At 42.5% G+C, this 18,267-nt stretch overlaps 1 protein-coding gene across 1 annotated transcript in view; it reads right to left on the bottom strand.

Moving 5' to 3' along the window:
- The window catches only part of TMTC1 (transmembrane and tetratricopeptide repeat containing 1), a 134,870-nt gene that overhangs the window by 56,369 nt on the left and 60,234 nt on the right, over nt 1-18,267 (bottom strand). Inside the window, exon 8 of the mRNA XM_009883633.1 lies at nt 4,785-4,906. Within this exon, the coding sequence (XP_009881935.1) occupies nt 4,785-4,906 (122 nt within the window). The remainder of the gene's footprint in view (nt 1-4,784; nt 4,907-18,267) is intronic.

Here is an 18,267-nt window from a genome sequence, read left to right as displayed (position 1 = left end):
TTACCTTGAAAGCAGGCAAAAAACTTAATTATGTTGCTGAACTGAGATGAGGGAGCAGATAAACTGGTTCTACAGAGTCAACAGGATTTTCACTGCTGACTTGACTGCAGTTGGGGTTTCACTCCAATTGGAAAGAGAAGCTTCTTCTGTAAATCAGATGACCCCTTACTGGATCTGATCTAATATCGAAGGAACACTGAATAGGTAAATAGGAATTCAGCTCCTGGTGAACTTTTAGCTTCAAATAACCTTAAAGAAAGGGGTGGGAAAGGAAACTGAAAAGACACCACCATCCCTTTACACAACTGGTCTTTAAGAAAATGAAGATAATGTGGGGAACATAACATGCTCCCCGAAAAAAGAAACACCAGTAAGTCCCACCCTCAAGTGGCTGCTTTGTAAGTAAAGGGGACATCTGCTCAGTGATATTCAGGTTCATAAAGATTACAGTTGATTCCACTACCTACCAGGTTATTTTTCTTTTTCAATTACAAAAGTCAGTAATGTATGGAATTACGCTAATTGAAATGAATGCATTAGCACGAAGGATCAAAAACATGCTCTACACAAAGGCGAAACTTCCATACAATCCTTGCTTTGCTATGGCACGGGGAAAGCTTTGACGTGATGTGTTTAGTTCCCGAAAAATACAAGTGCACTTTTTTCTGGGTGCTGGCCTTCTTGCAGCTTTTTAGATAGACACTGAAGCAAATGCCATCCTGTTATATAGCAGTGATCTCAATTCTAGTATTGACAATTAGGGTTGCAGCATCAACTTTTGATATAGTGAGGAGCTGGTGAAAAAATTGACGGCCACCCATAATTGCCTGTGCTGGGAAAGAGAAACTGTGCACTCTGCGACCCACTCGTTGCAATATCCACCACGAATGAGTTGCCATAAAAATGGCGCAGGTACCGCTGGATTGCCTATCGCTTTCAGCAAATTGGAAATAAGCCATGTAGCAAAGTTTCGGTTGATTTGTTGGTTCATATGAAGTTGTGAAAACAGCTGGAGTTTTCCAGCTATAATACAGCAGCCCAGACAGGAGCCACTGCTATCAGGGTGGCGGTGAAAGATGAGGAAAACAGTAAATGCTCTGGTAGGAAACATCCCATCTGATGAGGTCTAGTGGAAGGTGTCCCTGCCCACGGCAGGGGGGTTGGAACCAGATGATCTTTAAGGTCCCTTCCAACATAAACCATTCTGTGATTCTAAGATGTGAGAGCAACCCCAGCTCTGCCGGTACATCAGCAGGGCGTGCAGCTCCTGGATGGCACAAGAGTTTGCATTGCCTCTCCAGTTTCTCCATGTGAACGGCAACACAGAGCAAGAGCTTGTGCTCCTATTTAAGTTCAGACAAATTGCTCGTGGCTCAGAATAACTGGATGCACATCATTGTTCTTGATTTTCAAACAATTAAGCTGTCTGATGTTCAGAGCAGCATTAGCAGATATGCAGTACGCATAATAACATCTACATTTTCAAGAAGGAAAAACCTGCAGTGGTTTAAGTCTTCCACTGATCCAGCTAGTTATTGTGATGACTCTTTGGAAAACTGTGGTCTACAGAGTAGTATCCTGTCCACCACTCCCAAGATAAGTATTTCATACCCCTAGCCCTCCTTAAAACAAGTTTTCCCCTCACAAGGATAAGAAGACAACAACAAAATTAAAATTAAAAGCTGAAAGACAATAAATTGTTTTCCTATGAATTTTTTTTCAGGCTAAAGTAATGCTATTATTAAAAATTCCTGATTTAAACAAATAAGTGCTTGTGACCCTCAACTGAAAACTAAATACAAGAAATATTTTCTCCAAATATTTCTGGTTTGCTAAAGCCAATTAAAGAAAACATTCAACCATTTTGACTTCGCTTATATGCCTCTCCCCTGAGGCATGGCTGCAGACAGAAGAGGAATTGTTCCAAATACCCATCAATCCCCAGAAGCAAGGCCCAGCCATATAATTAGACACCGAGCAAAAGGCTTATTCCTTGTTCCTTTCTATTTGCAACATCTTTTACATAAATCCTTGGGTCCTTACTTAACTTTTATTGAAAATAAAATGCTTGACATTTTGCCCAGGTAACTACTGAGCAACACTGAATTAGGACTTTAGGCAGTGACACACATGTGCAACTGCCACATCCATAAATATTGATAAAACGCTATTACTTGAACCAGAGATAGAAAAGCACCTTCCAGCATAAGCCCAAAAACACAGATCATTGAGTTCTCTCCATCTGATTGAGGACTTGTGTCTAAATAAAGCTGAACAACAACCTGAGTTTGTTGTTGCTGAGTTTTAGAGAAGGAATGGCAAAGGATAGAAAAAGCCCTTTTCAAGATGTAACATAAGAAAATTGCTAAAGGCTGTTCTAAATAAAGAACGCGAGCCCTTCCTAAAGCCATCGTTATTTAAACTGCCATGCTCCCAAGGAAATAAAAAAAAACCAAACAACCAAAACCAAACAACCAACCCCACATTATTTTTGTTCTGCCATAGTCATGAACGTTCGCAGGAGTCCCTCTCACCACTCTCATCATTTTGCACCCGGAGGATGTGAAAGAGCTCATTTTTTGGTAACTCGAAGCCAAGAGCTCAGCTCTCTCCAGATCCTTTGGCTGGAAACTGCCCACCTCTCCTGCAAAGTGCCAGGGTTTGCCTTCCCTTTTCACGCCAGCCACCTGCCAGCCTAGGGTAAGAGCAAAACCCAAATATTGCAAAGCGGAACATGGGAGATCTGAGCAAAACATGAGATCCAGGTGCTCCAACACAGACTTACTCCAGAGAAATCATTTAATCCTTCTGCCTCAGTTTTCCTGCCTGAAAAAAAGCAGCAACTATCAATTACCTACTTTGTAGGTCACATATTTGCAAAGCCCTCAGGGAGATGAAAAGCATTATACAAACTATATGCACACATGTTAACGCTGATTAATTTTCTCTGCGCAAACATACCCTTTTTTTCTTCTTCATTGCCCCTCCTCTCATTATATCAGCAGTCTCATCTGGAGGAGGACGAGGAACTGCTGACGGCTGAAGTATTTTCCGCAGTTGTTCTTTTGAGATTCAGAAATGCAACCACTCAACACAGCCCTGTGTTCAGCTGACTGTTTCCTTAATAGCTTTGCGCTTTCATGTGTCTCCTCATTTTCTGTTACATGAATTTAAAGCAATCTGATTTCCAAGTTAATTTGAAATGATGCAAGATCCATGAGTTGAGTTATGATTTGCAAAATAACTCAGAGGGACAACTTTCACTCACTATACTTTCAGGTATACTCTCAGCAAACCAAAGCAGGGCTAGCGGTGTGAACAAAGTCAGCAGGATTTGACCCAAAAAGCAAGCCAGTATATAGCAGAGCACAGAGACAGAGCCTAACTGCGTAAGAAGCTTGTAATAAATGCAACATTTGCTACACAGCCTGAGTTTTACACCAATGAGCAGCCCTTTTGTGATAGTGCTTATACAAATGACTATCAGAGTATGTATACAGCTTTGCAAAAGACCACCTAAATGTGTTTTTCTTAGGATTTTTGGATCTGCATTTTCTGAGGAATACAATTTAAACATTTTGTGGAATAGACCTATTGTTTCAGTTATCACAAAGTAATCCAGAGTGAAATCGAGGACTTGTGCTTTGTCAACAGCTCCACAATGGCAGTTGCCATTAGAGATAACAGATGCTGACCCTCCGTACCCAAGGGTAGAACTGGGCTTCCTGACTCGCAGCATCCAAGACTGACCATTTATGCTCATGGCTGGAACAGACTGCACTGGCACAGGTTCCCCAGAGAGGCCGTAGAGTCTCCCTCCTTGGAGATATTCAAAAGCTGTCTGTACATGGTCCCAGGCAACTGGCTGTAGGTGGCCCTGCTTGAGCAGGTGGTATGGACTAGATGACCTCAAGAACTCCTTTCCAATCTCAGACATCCTATGATTCTGTGAAATAGGCAATGGTCTGGTACATCTTGGATGAATGTCCTCTATTACCACTGCAGCCTCTGGTCTGGATACTGTGAAGATGTCAGAAGTAACACCTCAACGTTGTCCTTGAATAAATGCAACTGGAAGCACCCAGACTGCTGAAGTGAATAAATGCAATTGGAAGTACCCAGACTGCTGAAGCGACAATTGTTAGAGGCTGGAAGCTGAGGGAAATCCAAGGGCACTGGCTGAGGGATGGAGAAGTGGCTGGATTTTCCTCATCCTCTTCAACAACTGTATATCCTCCACTTTCGGATGGGTATGCAGTCAATAGCTTACAGGCAAGAGGTCATGTGCATATTCCACAAGTGAAGCCAGCAGCCTTTTAAGACAGCAATAGCCACCTCTGTTTTTACTGACCACCTAATGTAGTGGGAAAGCTGAGCAATACCACAATAAAAATATGACAGGTTAACTTTTCAGCTGCTGTCCTTAAGGTAAAGACATTGGACAATTTAAGTTGATACTGCTACCAAGAAAAAGAGTCTTGGAGGACAATCATCAAGAAACAACACCTCATCTCTGTATTAAGCCGTTTCAAGCACACACAAAAAAATCTGTGTTTAAAAAAAAAAAAAAAAAAAGAATTTTGGGTATCTTTGCTCCTGCCAAACAGTCTGCTCTCAAACAACTATAAAGTCTCTCATGCTATCACACCAAAACTCAAAGGCAGAGAACACACTGGCTAGCAATACAATGTTTGAAGTATTGTAAAAGGGAAGAAGCAATCATGCCTGCTTTTAGAAAATGGGATGGTGGTCTCATTAGAAAGGAATTCAATTGCAATAGTTACCTCGGCATGTAAAGGACTCGCTCTGCCACCACAAATCCCACCCTGAAGAAGAGGTTGCTGGCTGGGATGAATGGGAAAACCAGGAACAACAAGCCAACCAAAACTTCTTTGTGTTCCAGTTTCTGCAATAACACAAAATTAAACAAATATCAACTAAAAAAATCCAACTTAATTCACCACTAACTTTCCCCTTTCCTTTTGAGATTCTTATTCATAAAAAAACCAACTTAATGTTCGATGTTTTGCATTTAAAAGAAATTATTCCAAGACACTCTTCTTCCATATTTACGCACTGTTTGTGCTTCTGATATGCCCAGAAAGTGCACAAACACTAACCACAGTGTGTATTTCCACCCTTTTGTATCTTTTCCAAGGTCAGCTCTATTGTATGCAGCTCTCTTGAGATGGCATAGGTAGTACTTAGGACATACCTCATATTGGTAATACGCAAGTGTATAGAATAGTGTGAATGTATATATTAGCATGTCTACCACAGTGTGGCTGCATGTAAATACCCAAAGGCATATCACATACACACAGACTGCTGTGTTCAATCCTAAATGTTTATAACTGAGAAAGCTGTTCAGCCAGTCACATTTTGTGTGAAGAAAGCTAGGCCCAAATGGCACATTAATAGTTATTTTATCCCTTTCGAGACAACATCTAAACCTGAAATGATACTTTTGCACACGAGGTCTCCATACTCACACAGAGCTGGAAATCTGAGACATGCTATATGTTAAAATTAATGTCTTTCACTTGAGCTCAGTTAATGCCCTTCACTTGAGCTCACTTTCATGTTGGCTCGCTCTTTGAGGAGAAATCGAATTGCCACATGCAAATTCAAAACAACTGTGATCCGCACGGCCGACATGACCATCTCGGGATGCCGTGATCAGCAGCAGCTGCCGTTCCTGCCACGGAGAGACCCAAGCCTCCTCAGGCAAGTTGAGTTTCAGATTTATCTCCACCCCAAGAGGGTGAATCAGCTCCTGCTTTCCGGTGACGATCTCAAAGAATAACATCAGGCTAGCAGAAGCGTAGCATTAGGTCTGTTGAATCACCCAGGCACATGACCATCTCGGGATGCCGTGATCAGCAGCAGCTGCCGTTCCTGCCACGGAGAGACCCAAGCCTCCTCAGGCAAGTTGAGTTTCAGATTTATCTCCACCCCAAGAGGGTGAATCAGCTCCTGCTTTCCGGTGACGATCTCAAAGAATAACATCAGGCTAGCAGAAGCGTAGCATTAGGTCTGTTGAATCACCCAGGCAGACATCTGTGCTTTCCTGCCCTGCAATACCCCCAGCCGCTGCAGCGCCCTTCCGCAGCCATTGGGAGAAGCTTCGTCACGCTTAGAAACAGATGCAACCAGAATCACTTAATGGTTGCAGCACTTTCTAATTGTTGTGGGCGATTTCTCAACTTTGGAGAGAAAATTGACTTCTCTTTACTGCAGGGATCTAAATTTAGAAACGTTGAACAAGATTTTTGAGTAGAGGAACAGAGCCCGATCAATGATGCGGAGCCAAGCAGTACAACCTGTCTTGCTCTTGCACAGCTACAGACCACAACACCAGTTACCATGGGCCTAGTCAGTGGCTGGAATTCAGAAGTCCCAGTACTAAAATATATTCATCCTATTCTGTGGGAAAGACAATGAACATTTTCTATGGGTTCACTCTTTCTATTCACTCTCTCTTTCCTGTGCAACCTGTTGTTGTAGGTGACCCTGCTCTGGCCGGGGCGGGGGGTGGACTAGATGATCTCCAGAGGTCCCTTCCAACCCTGACCATTCTGTGATTCTGGGTACCAAATGCACGGGTACATGTCAGGAGGCTGTTAAGTCGCTTTAGAGTTTTTTTACAAAAAAGTGCACGGGTTTCCCTTGGCTCAAAGAGGACACGAGGCAGTGCAGGGAGAATTCATGTCTCCAGACTTTATCAATATCTGCTTTAACCAGCACTACAGTTACTTGCTTCTATTATCCACTTCTTCAGTGTCTTGGGATCACAGTTACTAGTACCTTCTTGCAGTAACAACAGCACCTAAAATACTTTATTCCCAGACCTGAAGCTGACACCAATCCATAAAGCTGATGAGCAGAGATGCCCAGTAATGGTCATTTTGGCTTGTAATTACAACAGAAAATTGCATAGGGGGGGGAAGGATTAAAAATGATTTCTCAACTCTGAATGCAAACTATCAGTCCTAGCTCAACTCCAACTTCCCTCTCTCCCAGCTCTGGACATATACTTCATTTCTCTCCTGCCATTTTACGCTCCCTTCCCACCTTGTCTGGCCTAACTATGGTGCCCATTTGCTGCCACCGCTCTACCCCAGAGGTTTAACAACAGAGACCCAGAGGCACAAGAAGGTATGTTGGGCCAAAGGGAGTGCACTGCTAATGCATAAAATGTCCTCTGTCCCCAAGACACACTCCTGCTTTCCAATGAACCAGCCATCAAGTATTTCTCCAGTTGTTGTTCGTTAAGTCAATAATTGGGAACCTCTAGCAACCTCTAGTTAACAACACTAGCAAGGACACGGCATTATTCAAGGCTGCAGCATTGCAGATAAGCAAAGGAAACAATGCTGGAGAAAGACAAATAAAACCTGTACATAAAATGGGAAAGAGGAAAATGCAGGAATTAGCTCAGCTGAAGGAGAAAATGGTATTGTGTGCCCCTTCTCCCTCCACAACAAGTCACAGCTCTAGACTAATGCCATGGAGGGCTGCCAGCTCCATCCCTTGGGCAGGGCTCAGAGACGGGAGCCCATCACTCACAAACCAGCCTCACAGAGCAGCAGAGCCCTCCGTGGTCCTACGTATTTCAGAAACAAGAAACATCTGGCAGCACCATTTTTAAAACATCCAGTTCAGACAGAGGCTTTTGTGAAGAGCTGGTCCTTGAAGTCAGGCTTTGGCTGATTTTGTGCCCCGCGTGGTCCTGCCTGCGAGCTGGCAGGTCAAACTGCTGAGCTCATGCTGCAGTCACTCCAGAGCTCAGTTTGGGTTTCTTCTTCTCTACCCAGTCATTAACTTTTCCAAAATTTGTACAGGCACTTTGTGTATTTGACACCCTGGCACTGCGGCTGGGTCCTGCCTGGGAGGAGAGGCTGGGGAAAGCCCCTGGGCAGGAAGAGCAGGTGAGGTTGCCGGTCATCTGAAACTCATCTGGGGCCATTAACAAGACCACCTGGATGCGGCCTCTGGTGCAAGCAATTCCTAAATCACTGGCTGCCCGTATCTGGGATTTTTACTGGAGGAAAAAGTTACTCTGTTCACAGCCAGATCTTATTTCCCACTTCCCCATGTAATTTCTACTGACCACTTAGCTACTGAGCTAACCTGGCTTTGTCCTGACCCAAGAACTGAATATTTTTGTATCCCAGCCTTGCGACAGCTGGAGGCACAGCAGCACTATCTGTCCTTGCCTTCCCAGCAAGGGCTAACATCTGCCCACCTACGCAGCTCAGAGAAAACAGAAAAAAAGACAGAAAGGCAACCATGATGTGTTGAAAGGATCATGTGCAGGTGATAAACGTGGACAGTTAAAAGCTAAGAGCACAAGTCTCATATGACAACCATGTTGTCCTTTATCTTTTTCCCTATCAAAATTTATTTAGCAGATTCATCTTTTATTCCCCCTTCCCATGGAGGGGCTGACAGATTTATAAATGAGTAGATAAGCAGGACAGAATGGTGCAACAATGTCAAGGACTCATACTGTAGGGCTGCAGGAACAGAGGGCAGTGGGATTTTCCATCCAACGTAAGCCATAGGAGATGCCCAATAAAAAAACCAACCTGTAGCTTGTTACAGTTTTGCGGGGGGGGAGGGGAAGGAAATATTCATTTGGTTTAACTGCTCTGGTCAAATGAGCCCACTTAAGAGATAGCTGAGCTAAAGGTGGCAGAACCAGCATCTTCCAGCTGCCTGGAGCAGTAGTAAAAGCTTTTAAAGAGCAGTAGGGAATTTTGTTTGTCTTCCTTTTTCCTTAAAATAAAAAAAAGCTAGGACTAGAAATTATAGATCACTTCATTCCTTTTACAGAGAGCCATCTCCTTTCCTCTCAAAGACAGTGCTTTCTTTTGGAACTATAAAACTTATCTTCCTATCAGTGACAGAGGGGGGTGGGGGAGCACCTTTGAATTAACCTTAGATGATTCCTTTTGTTAAAGACAAGCCGACTTCAAATCAAAATAGTATTCCTTATGGCGGATAGTTTGGTGAGGGTTTTCAAATTCACACCTACCTCTAATTACAATTAGGACTTCATTATATTGTAACAAAAAAAATCAAAACAAACCAACAAACAAAAAAACAATAAAGAAATTTTTTTAACCTGCTACATCTCATAGATTCACCAAAGAACTAAAGAACACCATTTCTTCTCCCAAAGGCAAGGCAAAAAATTGTCACACTGTCTCAAACAAAATAGCTAAGAATCACTCCAAGGCCAAAAACCATCAACACAGCAATAAATCTCAAAAATTGCTTCCTTGGCAATTTGAGGGAAAAAGAAGAAAGTCTTGAGTTTACAACTGAAAGAGATCTTCCCATATTATATACAAGACATATTCCTGAGCCACAAATAAATATTTGCTGACTACTGTTAAATCACAAGTCTTCTACAAGCCAGAGCCCACAAAGTACAAGTGCAGGAGGTAGGCAGATTACTTCGACATATCTGTCATAAACTGTGGATTTACATAAGCCCACTGTAAATTCCCTGTCTTTCCCATTGAGAAAGCATCGTCTGAGGTGCCAGATCCATTAAGTCTCACTCTGTGATGGCGGGACTTATGTTCACATCCCCTGGCACCTCCACCCCTGGCTGAGGTGTTGGAAAGTGGAGCCGTGAGGACAGCCTTCCTCCCAGCTGCACAAAGTTGCACCTTGGGGAAGACAGCAGCTGGGCAAATAAGTCCAAGCAAATTCCATTCTGTTCTACCTTGGAATGTTTCTGAAGGTGTTTATACGTGCTTGCCTGTTTGATGGGAAGGTGGCAATCAAATGGGTTTAATTTCTTCCTCTAACAGTTTATTTTGAGAATGAGGCAAGTGTCACCTCTCCACCATTTAGAACCAACAGCTCCATGGAGTAAAGACTTCCTTCCTACCAAAAGCATAAATCACCCTCTGCAATTGAGCTCTGGATGGTCCATTGCAGCCAGTGAGATGTTATGCTTGGAACATCTGACCGCCAGCGCAGAAAAGCTGGTATCCATGGAAGTTGGTAGTGCATGGCTGTATAAAAGCAATGAATGCTATTACACATTTTCAAATGCTTGCAGGCCTAGGAGGTAAGAGCACCATCAGCCATCAAAAGAGACACAGAGATTCAAAGCAGCTACGTGACTGTCTATAGACCAGCAGATTACACTTCAGTTTATTCCTAACATCCATTTGTGCAAGCCCTTATCACAGACTTAATTAGACAAACTTAGTTCATGTATTCCTGTTGCGACAGTCACTCATGAAGCCACAAGCAGCTTGGCACCATGACTCCTCACCGGCCTGCACCAAACTACTGGCAGCATCTCACCTGACAAGAGGTCAGGATTTGCAAACACCTACTCTTGCACTTCCAACATATACAGTATTAAAGATAAAAGGGACAATGTAGAAGCATGTCAAATTCACTCTGCATTCACACATAAGGTTATAAAAAGCAAACTTAAGCCAATTAGGAATCAACCCTAGGGATTCGTTGCTTCACAGGAAAAAAAATCTGTTGATGTAAAGCTTGCAGAAATGAGCACTGGGTGCTCCCCCAGTCCCACCTCACTGGTGCAGGCACAGACAGGCCGTGGCAGAGCTGTGCTGTGCTCCATGTACCATCAGCATGGTCTCCTTTAGGTCACCAGCGGAAATCATGATGGGACATATACATCTTTATCTTCTGTGGCCAAACGGGAGGGCCCTGTGGAGCTGTGGCTGTTTCTCTCTGCTGCCTGTGCCACCAGAACTGAGAAAACAGTACCAGAAGTCAGATGTCAACAGATGGTCTGAAAAACTCAAACATTTGGTAAGGGAAAGGTAACTGCCCAGCTTCAACTCTGGCTCAGACACCAGGCTTAATCAGCTTGCTCCTACAAAAAGAGCCACAAATTCTGTAATCACTACAATTTATCCGTTTTATTCTTTCATCTCATAAAAAAAATTAAAAAATAAAAAAATCTACATCTTCAGTAGCACCAGCTGCTTGAATGCCAAGCTTAGCAACTCACTGTCTTCCTAAAATAGCTCAGTGTTCCTTGGTGATCATCTAGTTCTGATATAATCAGCCACAGTTACTACTCACTAGAATTAAGCAAATTTTACACTCACAGATAGTCCAAAGCCATGGAGATGTATAATACTATTTTGACCACCGCCGCTCACTGCTTATTAACTGACATGTTGATCCTATTTCCAGCATTTGGCAACAACAAAAACTACTTTCCAGTTCACCAGCAGCAGGAACCGGTGTACAAGCCAACACGCACCAGTCAGAAACTGAATCAAAACCCCTGAAAGTATCATTGGCTTCCTAACCTGGGATTATCTGAAGACAAATCCTTGGTACGTATCTCAGACTACCCTAATGAAATCATTCACTTTCCGTTTCCAGAAGAAAGCACATCCTGGTCTGTACCGCTAGGTAAAACAGCCTATTTTTCAGAATGCTGAACGTGTCTAAAAACTCTGTTTACATCAATGGGAACTGCAGATGCTCAAACATTCTGGAAATCAGGCTCTAAATTAGAGAATAAAAGCAGGAAGTAGTCCTTCCCCAATCTCATAATCCACAGCAGGGCACAGAATTGTATTCTACTGACATTTCACTTTTTATTTTAGTATCTTAAAGTAAAATTTTGATATTGACTATTTTCTTTTTCCCTGTAGACCTCAGCTACCCATCCATTCAGCTGTGCATCTATGGTCTTTCTTATCTAGGTTTCTAAAGTTCCCTGAAGACATAAACTCATTTTCCCAATCCTTAGTCTCTGCAGCCTCTAATTCCAACTGACGAGCCTATTTGAGCAGGATGCAGGAGCACCCGCATCTTTGAAAGAGAAGTGCAACATTCCAAAAGGAAATAGGAAAGTCAACAAATCACTCCTGGAATTAGAAAAATGCTTTTGACCTTGAGGTTGTTTTTCCCCTCTTCCCTTTCATTCTGTGACAGCAGGCTGCTTCACTACACAGAGAGTTAAAAAAAAAAAAGGGGGGGGGGGGTGGGGAATAAAAAGGTAAAACACATATGCACTACTTCTGGTATGTACCAGCACAATCTTTGTAAAAGCAACTCTGTCCACAGCGAGTTTGCTCTTAAGAGGTAACACTGAACAAGAGTATCCTAATAAAAATCATGCAATAGTTCGGTACCCTAATGTTTAACTCAGACCAGCTAGGAACGATGAGCATCATCATCTCCCTCAGATGCAAATTTCTTGGTCCTCATTCCACCTACCCTCTCCTTCTCACCCTACTATTGGTGCACTCCAAAACCTTTCAGTTCTGAGTGAGTCTTAAAATATTAACTCAAACCAGAAGAAGAAAATGGTAGCAAACAAAAAGAGTACCTTTGAAAAATATAGTAATTCAGTGTTAATATGCTCAAAATGGCAGAACTACCTACCCCTATGAAAACTACCTACCTAGCGTGACAAATTCCTGCAGGAGTTAAGAGCCTGTTTGGCGAGATGCTGAATATATTCATGGTGAGCAAAATCAGAACTACATCAGTTATGGTTTCATTTACTCAGAGTACCACATTCCAAACCTGTTATTTCAAACATCTACCGAAAAGAAAAAAAAAAAAAAGAAGAATCTGGTGAAAAAAGTATTTAGACAGTTCTCGTGTTTGTTTGTGTAATTCAGAATGGCAATCGCATACAGACAGACCGAGAGAGGTTTCTTCTTTCGCTTGTTTGTTGGCTGGCACAGCAAGCACCTTGGGAGGGCTTTTGTGTTTCTTCCAGCCCCACCAGGGACCCACCGCTGATCCACTTGCAGCACTCGACTGAGCAGAAACGCGGTCGGCGAGGCACGCCGGCCGCCCGCAAGGGGCTCCCCCCGCAAGGGGCTCCCCCCGCCTCCTGTCCCTCCAGCTTTCACTAAACAGAGTCTTTCTGGCTTATTACTCTCTCCCCGCAGCAAACATTAACAACAGAAGCAGCACAGAAAAACCTCGCTGCTAAGGATTAAGAACATCAGTCCTGACCTTCTCTCTGTGTGGAAGGAATTCAAGTGGGCCCTCAGGAAAATGAAAGCAGGATTTATTTTAAATGGACCTTTTATGAAAATGACTGTGGTTTCCAGCCTGTCAGATAGACTCCGTCGATAAATAGCCTTATTCACCTTGCCGTGCCTTTGAAGCAGGTATTGTTCTGCAAGTGTTGTGGCATATGAATTTTGCTAGGCATACTTTCTAACTATGCTGATACTACTGTAGAATATTATAAAAGGCAATTGTTCCCCAGAAAGGTCCACAAGCTGTGATTTATTAATGAAATGCCAAACCTGGGAAACGAGGCAAAGGTCTCAAGAGTGCGTAGCATGACAGAATACTCATAATGACTGCTAGCAAAAACAACAGAAACATGCACACAAAGAGAAGATGCAAATGCATTCCTCTCCTTGATGGTATTAAACACTGTCAGCTAAGAAATATAATCTGCGAGTGACTGAGGAATATGTTTAGATGATATTCATACATATAGACCACCGGATAAATGGCAATATGATGCCAATTACAGCACAAATTAAAGCCATAATATTTTGGTATAAAATGCCTTGTCTTGGCTAAGAAGCAGTATGCAGAGAAATGTAGAGGCAGCAGTACCTTAAAATTAGACCTGAAGTAAAAACCAACCAATTGTAGCATATGAAAGAACAGGATAATAGTATGCATCTCAGTGGCATGTAATGAATATAACCTGAAAATCATCACAATTTCCTGTACCATAGGTAGCCATGTCACTCACAGTAGCAAAGATATATCCTAGAGGGCACTAGAGATATTTTTTTTTAAATTGATGTGAAACATAAGTAGCACTCCCTCCTCAGATGCAAGCAAACTGTTGCACATCATCATGTATTCCTGCCGAACAAGTAGAAGATGCTGTGAACCACCATAAGGTACCTCCATAGCATTGGTCATGAGTATAAATGCAAGACAAGGGCCAAGCAGTATGAGGTGCAGTAGTTCCCCCAGTCTGGTCATGTACAAAATCTACCATTTTGAATTAGTTTTCCAGATCACCTTGTTCTGAATTACCACATTGCACACACATGAGTTTTCCCACTATCAGCCCTCCATATGTCAGGTACCACATGGAAAGTGGAATCTGATCCATCATGTGCTCTGTACATAAGTTCACAACTACAGGATCAGCTGCATTTTAATCATGCTGCTAATTGAGCAGCGACCTAAAAATGCCATGCAGAGTGGCGTTTCAAACATCTGAAGGTTTTTCTTTCATGCTCATTGAATTATTATGACATGTCAAAGAAATAACTGCCATCCTGACGATACGCCCAGAACTGTTGTCCTCTCTCTAGTTCACCAGGTGCTCACCGTAGAAAGACAGCGCTATGGGCCCTTGGCTACGCTAGTGGCCATTTGAAGCATCAGACAGATCATTTCTCTGACCTTGTAACAGGCGTGCTTGGCAACCAAAAAGAGAGTGCTTCATCCATTTCACTGGCACCTTCATAATCTACCTAGGCCCAAAGCCAGAAGACAGACCATGACCATTCCTTGCAGCTGAGGCTGTCTTTGAAAACGAACAATAAACAAATCTCATCCTCTTTTCCCAGCTGTTATTATTTCTCTGGGATGCAGACATCTGCAATAGCATCCCCAGCCTCTGACACATCCCCGGCACGCTACTCGAAGCCCAGCCAGACTGGGCAAAGAAGTTCACTGCTAAGTGCCGAGCAGAACCTGAGGATTTTGAGACCCGCCAGTGACTCCTGGTGCCTTGGCTAAAACAGCTCAAGAGAGGCTGATTTGCAGAGCGCGCTGAGCATCTGTGTGGTGAGAAATCAAGTCTCAAAAGGCTTCAAAGAGCTGCTTAATAATGGACTGCAACTTTGCCACATCAGTTGCTATGAAAAAATCTTGGCCAGAGATGACGAGAAGGTTCTTTACTCCCACAGTGGGAGGTGTGCCAAGGAGCAGGCCTTTTCTTTACTCCTGTCAGGCCTCCCAAAGACCAGCATTAATTGTCACGTGTGACAGGGATGGCTGCAGCAAGAGACAACCATGGCTGTGCACCTAAACTCTGTGCAGAGCAATGAGTCCTTCTTGGGGAGCTGCTCATCGGGAGCTCTTTGGCCGATAAGCAAGAGAGGTGAGCACTACGCACATAAAATGACTCGGCTAATGGAAGTTATACACAAGGAATTAACAAAGCAATTTTTCAAGCGACTTCCTTATTATGTAAGAAGGAGGACAACAGTGAAAGCGGATGAGGAGGACGAGGCGGGAGGCTTCTCTCTCCAAACAATAACCAACTGGAGAGCTGCTTTCTCTGTTTCTGCAGTTTTCAGCATAAAAAAAAAACCCATCTAGTAACAGGCAAGTTCCAAGCAAAGCATTTACAGGTAGAAATCCTGCACTGTTTCTTCTCCTTCTGAGGTACAACAGCATTCACAAAATGAAATGGAACAAGAAAGCTTCATGCCTTAGATGTCCTTTATCAGCACTACACATACATGCCAACAGGGTTATTACCCTAATCACAAACGTCAACAACAAATTAGCCCTGTTTAAAATTCAATGGCAACAAAGGCAGAAATCCAATACATGCGTTCTCTAATTACAGTCCGTGTAATATATGCTGTGAGTCTCCTGTGAGCTTGTTTTGTGGATGCACACGCATCGCCTCTTCCACTGAAAATCGGTTCATTGTTCGCTGCACAAATGTCGTCACTTCTGCCAAAAATCTTTTCCAGCATTTCCATTCTCCATGCCACAGAAAGGAAAGTGCTAGTGCCAATGAGAATGAATATGAGGTTTTGTCCTCTCTTACCCCTGCACACCTACACACGCAAACATAAGGCACACAAACTGCATGCCTGTTCACTCTAACACCATTCCTTAGAAAACTGCAAGCTATCCAGGTCAGACTTTGCAATGAATAAGGAGAGAAAAATGGCTGCTAAGGCCGTTTTGTGTGTTTGCTTCAAAAAGAAAGCAGAACATCTTACACTTTATGAAATGAGAAAAAAATACGCTGACACATCTCATGTTGCCCACAAGCTGCACAAAAAGGAGAAGTGGCCTGTCTGGGGCTTGCCTGAAGGATGGTCCTTCCTGGGGGAGGATGTGGTGGGGAAGCAATGTTGTATGAAAGGCCACTGCTGTTGCATTTGGATAGAAGCTTTCTTAAGAGCCTGATATATTGAATTGTGCCTGTAGTTCATGTGTCCTGAACTTCCCTCTCCTCACTGTAGAAGACATTCCTGAGAGCGTCCAAAGCCAAACAGGATAATTTATTTCCAGGAAATGTGCCTCTTCCTACTGTTTGCTTTCCTCAATAATCCATATTACTCGGCTCAACACAATCATCCCTGTACCACTTAACAGCAGTATCGCAGTTGGGTTGTGAGAGTTGCTAAAAATAAAATTGAAAATAGTTTCAGAAATTTAGAATTTTGTGAAAAGCAGAATATTTCAGCTATCTCTAATAATACCTAGGGCTGGGGAAAGCATGTCAAGTTGACCCCCAGGAACCATTACTAGTTCCACGCTCACAGCGGGTGTGCTGGGAAGCTGGTGAGCTGAGCCTGATTACAGCACTTTGTGAAGAAAACGTGATGGTTCTGGTTTTACTTGGGTTAGACACAAAAGCAGCTCACTTAGGATACAACTTATTCCATGTTTGGGGTTTTCAAGAATAAACACAAGGGAATCTACAAGATGAACTTCAAAGCATCCAGTAAGTAAATGCCTGGAGATCAAAATTCATGTTGCTTAACGCAACATTAACAGTGGTTAAAGGCAAAGCAGTGAACTTACTCTCACAAAAAAAACCCAGAAGCTGCAGTTTCAAGTCAAACAGTGGTATTCATAAACCCAGACTGAATTGTTTTACCTTAAAGAAAAAAACAGAAGGAATAACAATGTGATAAAACATAGAAAAAAATTTAATGCACGAAGTGTTTTGAAACATTTTGTTTTGCAGTTTGATGGAAGACACACGATTCAGTTACCCAAAGGAATCCTTCTGGATTACCGTTTTACCCAAAATAAAATAACACAAAATGTCTTCAGATAATCCTGAAAGATTTTTTTTCTAGCAAACCAACAACATTACTCTTACACATAGTACCAATTCCGACAACAGAAGAAGAAATAAAAAGCAACCAAAACTTCAAAGAACATGGGATAAGGTTTTTCAGAAGCGTTCAGTACTGGGCTAATGAGAATTTTATCATTAACTTCCCTGGGAACAGGATTAGGTCTAATACAAACACTTCTGAATATCTCTAGCAGTGAGTAATGAAAGCAGGAAGAATACAAGATGATGTACAACCTGCAGGTAGAACTAGCGAATATCTAATAGGGTATTTTCCCTTATAGCATCTGTCAATATATAATCCAAAGTAATGACTCCGCAGTCTCTAACTGGTTCATTTTCCATCTCCTTATGAGGAGCACAGAGAATACTGCCAGGGTAGACTGAAACATGTACATACCATGCACATTTTAGCACAACAGAAGTATTAAAAACCTGTTGCTCCCCTACTATGCTTTTGAGTGAGATGTATTTTTAAGGAAAAGAAACTTTTGTACTATTTCAAAAATTATTCCTAACACCTTTCCTAAAGAAGCTTCCACAACACAACTGCAGAAGGAATTGCCTGTAACTCCCTATGATGCACAAAGACACCCCTTCCGTGTAAGTTTGTATCTGACCACTGACAAGTCTAGTACAACCTCACTTTCATTTCTGCCGTATGATTAATGGTAGATGTGAAATGCTGAATTGTGAAGCTTGGCTTGCCACTCTGTTATTTACACTAAATAACAATTTCCAGGTCATTTCAGATTTCCTGCGTTCCATTACTTTGCTGATGGGAAATCTTCCATATCCAACACATAGGTTTTAGAAGCTCAGTAAAGGTATGAATACAATAATTGATTTCATTTTCAAATGGCTCCGCAGACAACAGTTCCCAGTCCTGTTTGAAGCAGTGACAAAGAGCCTAATGACTATGGGAGAGGCAGAGACACTTAACAACTTCAGCAGGGTTTGGATCATTAACAGTAATTGAATGCAGGACTCCAGGCCAAGTTTTGCCCTCAAATCAGACCAATTAGAGACTGATATTCAACTAGAGGGACATTTTCATCTGTTAAGCTTGCCTGCATTACCTATGTAGCAGTATGTTTTTTTCACCTCAATCCAATGCATTTGAGAGGAAAACTTGCGCTTACTGACCATTTCATCTGAAGATTAGGACACAAAAGGTTTTAAAAAAA

The sequence above is a fragment of the Charadrius vociferus genome, unplaced genomic scaffold (assembly GCF_000708025.1).
Source record: "Charadrius vociferus isolate BGI_N301 unplaced genomic scaffold, ASM70802v2 scaffold304, whole genome shotgun sequence".
NCBI lineage: Eukaryota > Metazoa > Chordata > Aves > Charadriiformes > Charadriidae > Charadrius > Charadrius vociferus.
This window is presented reverse-complemented; position numbering and strand designations above follow the sequence as displayed.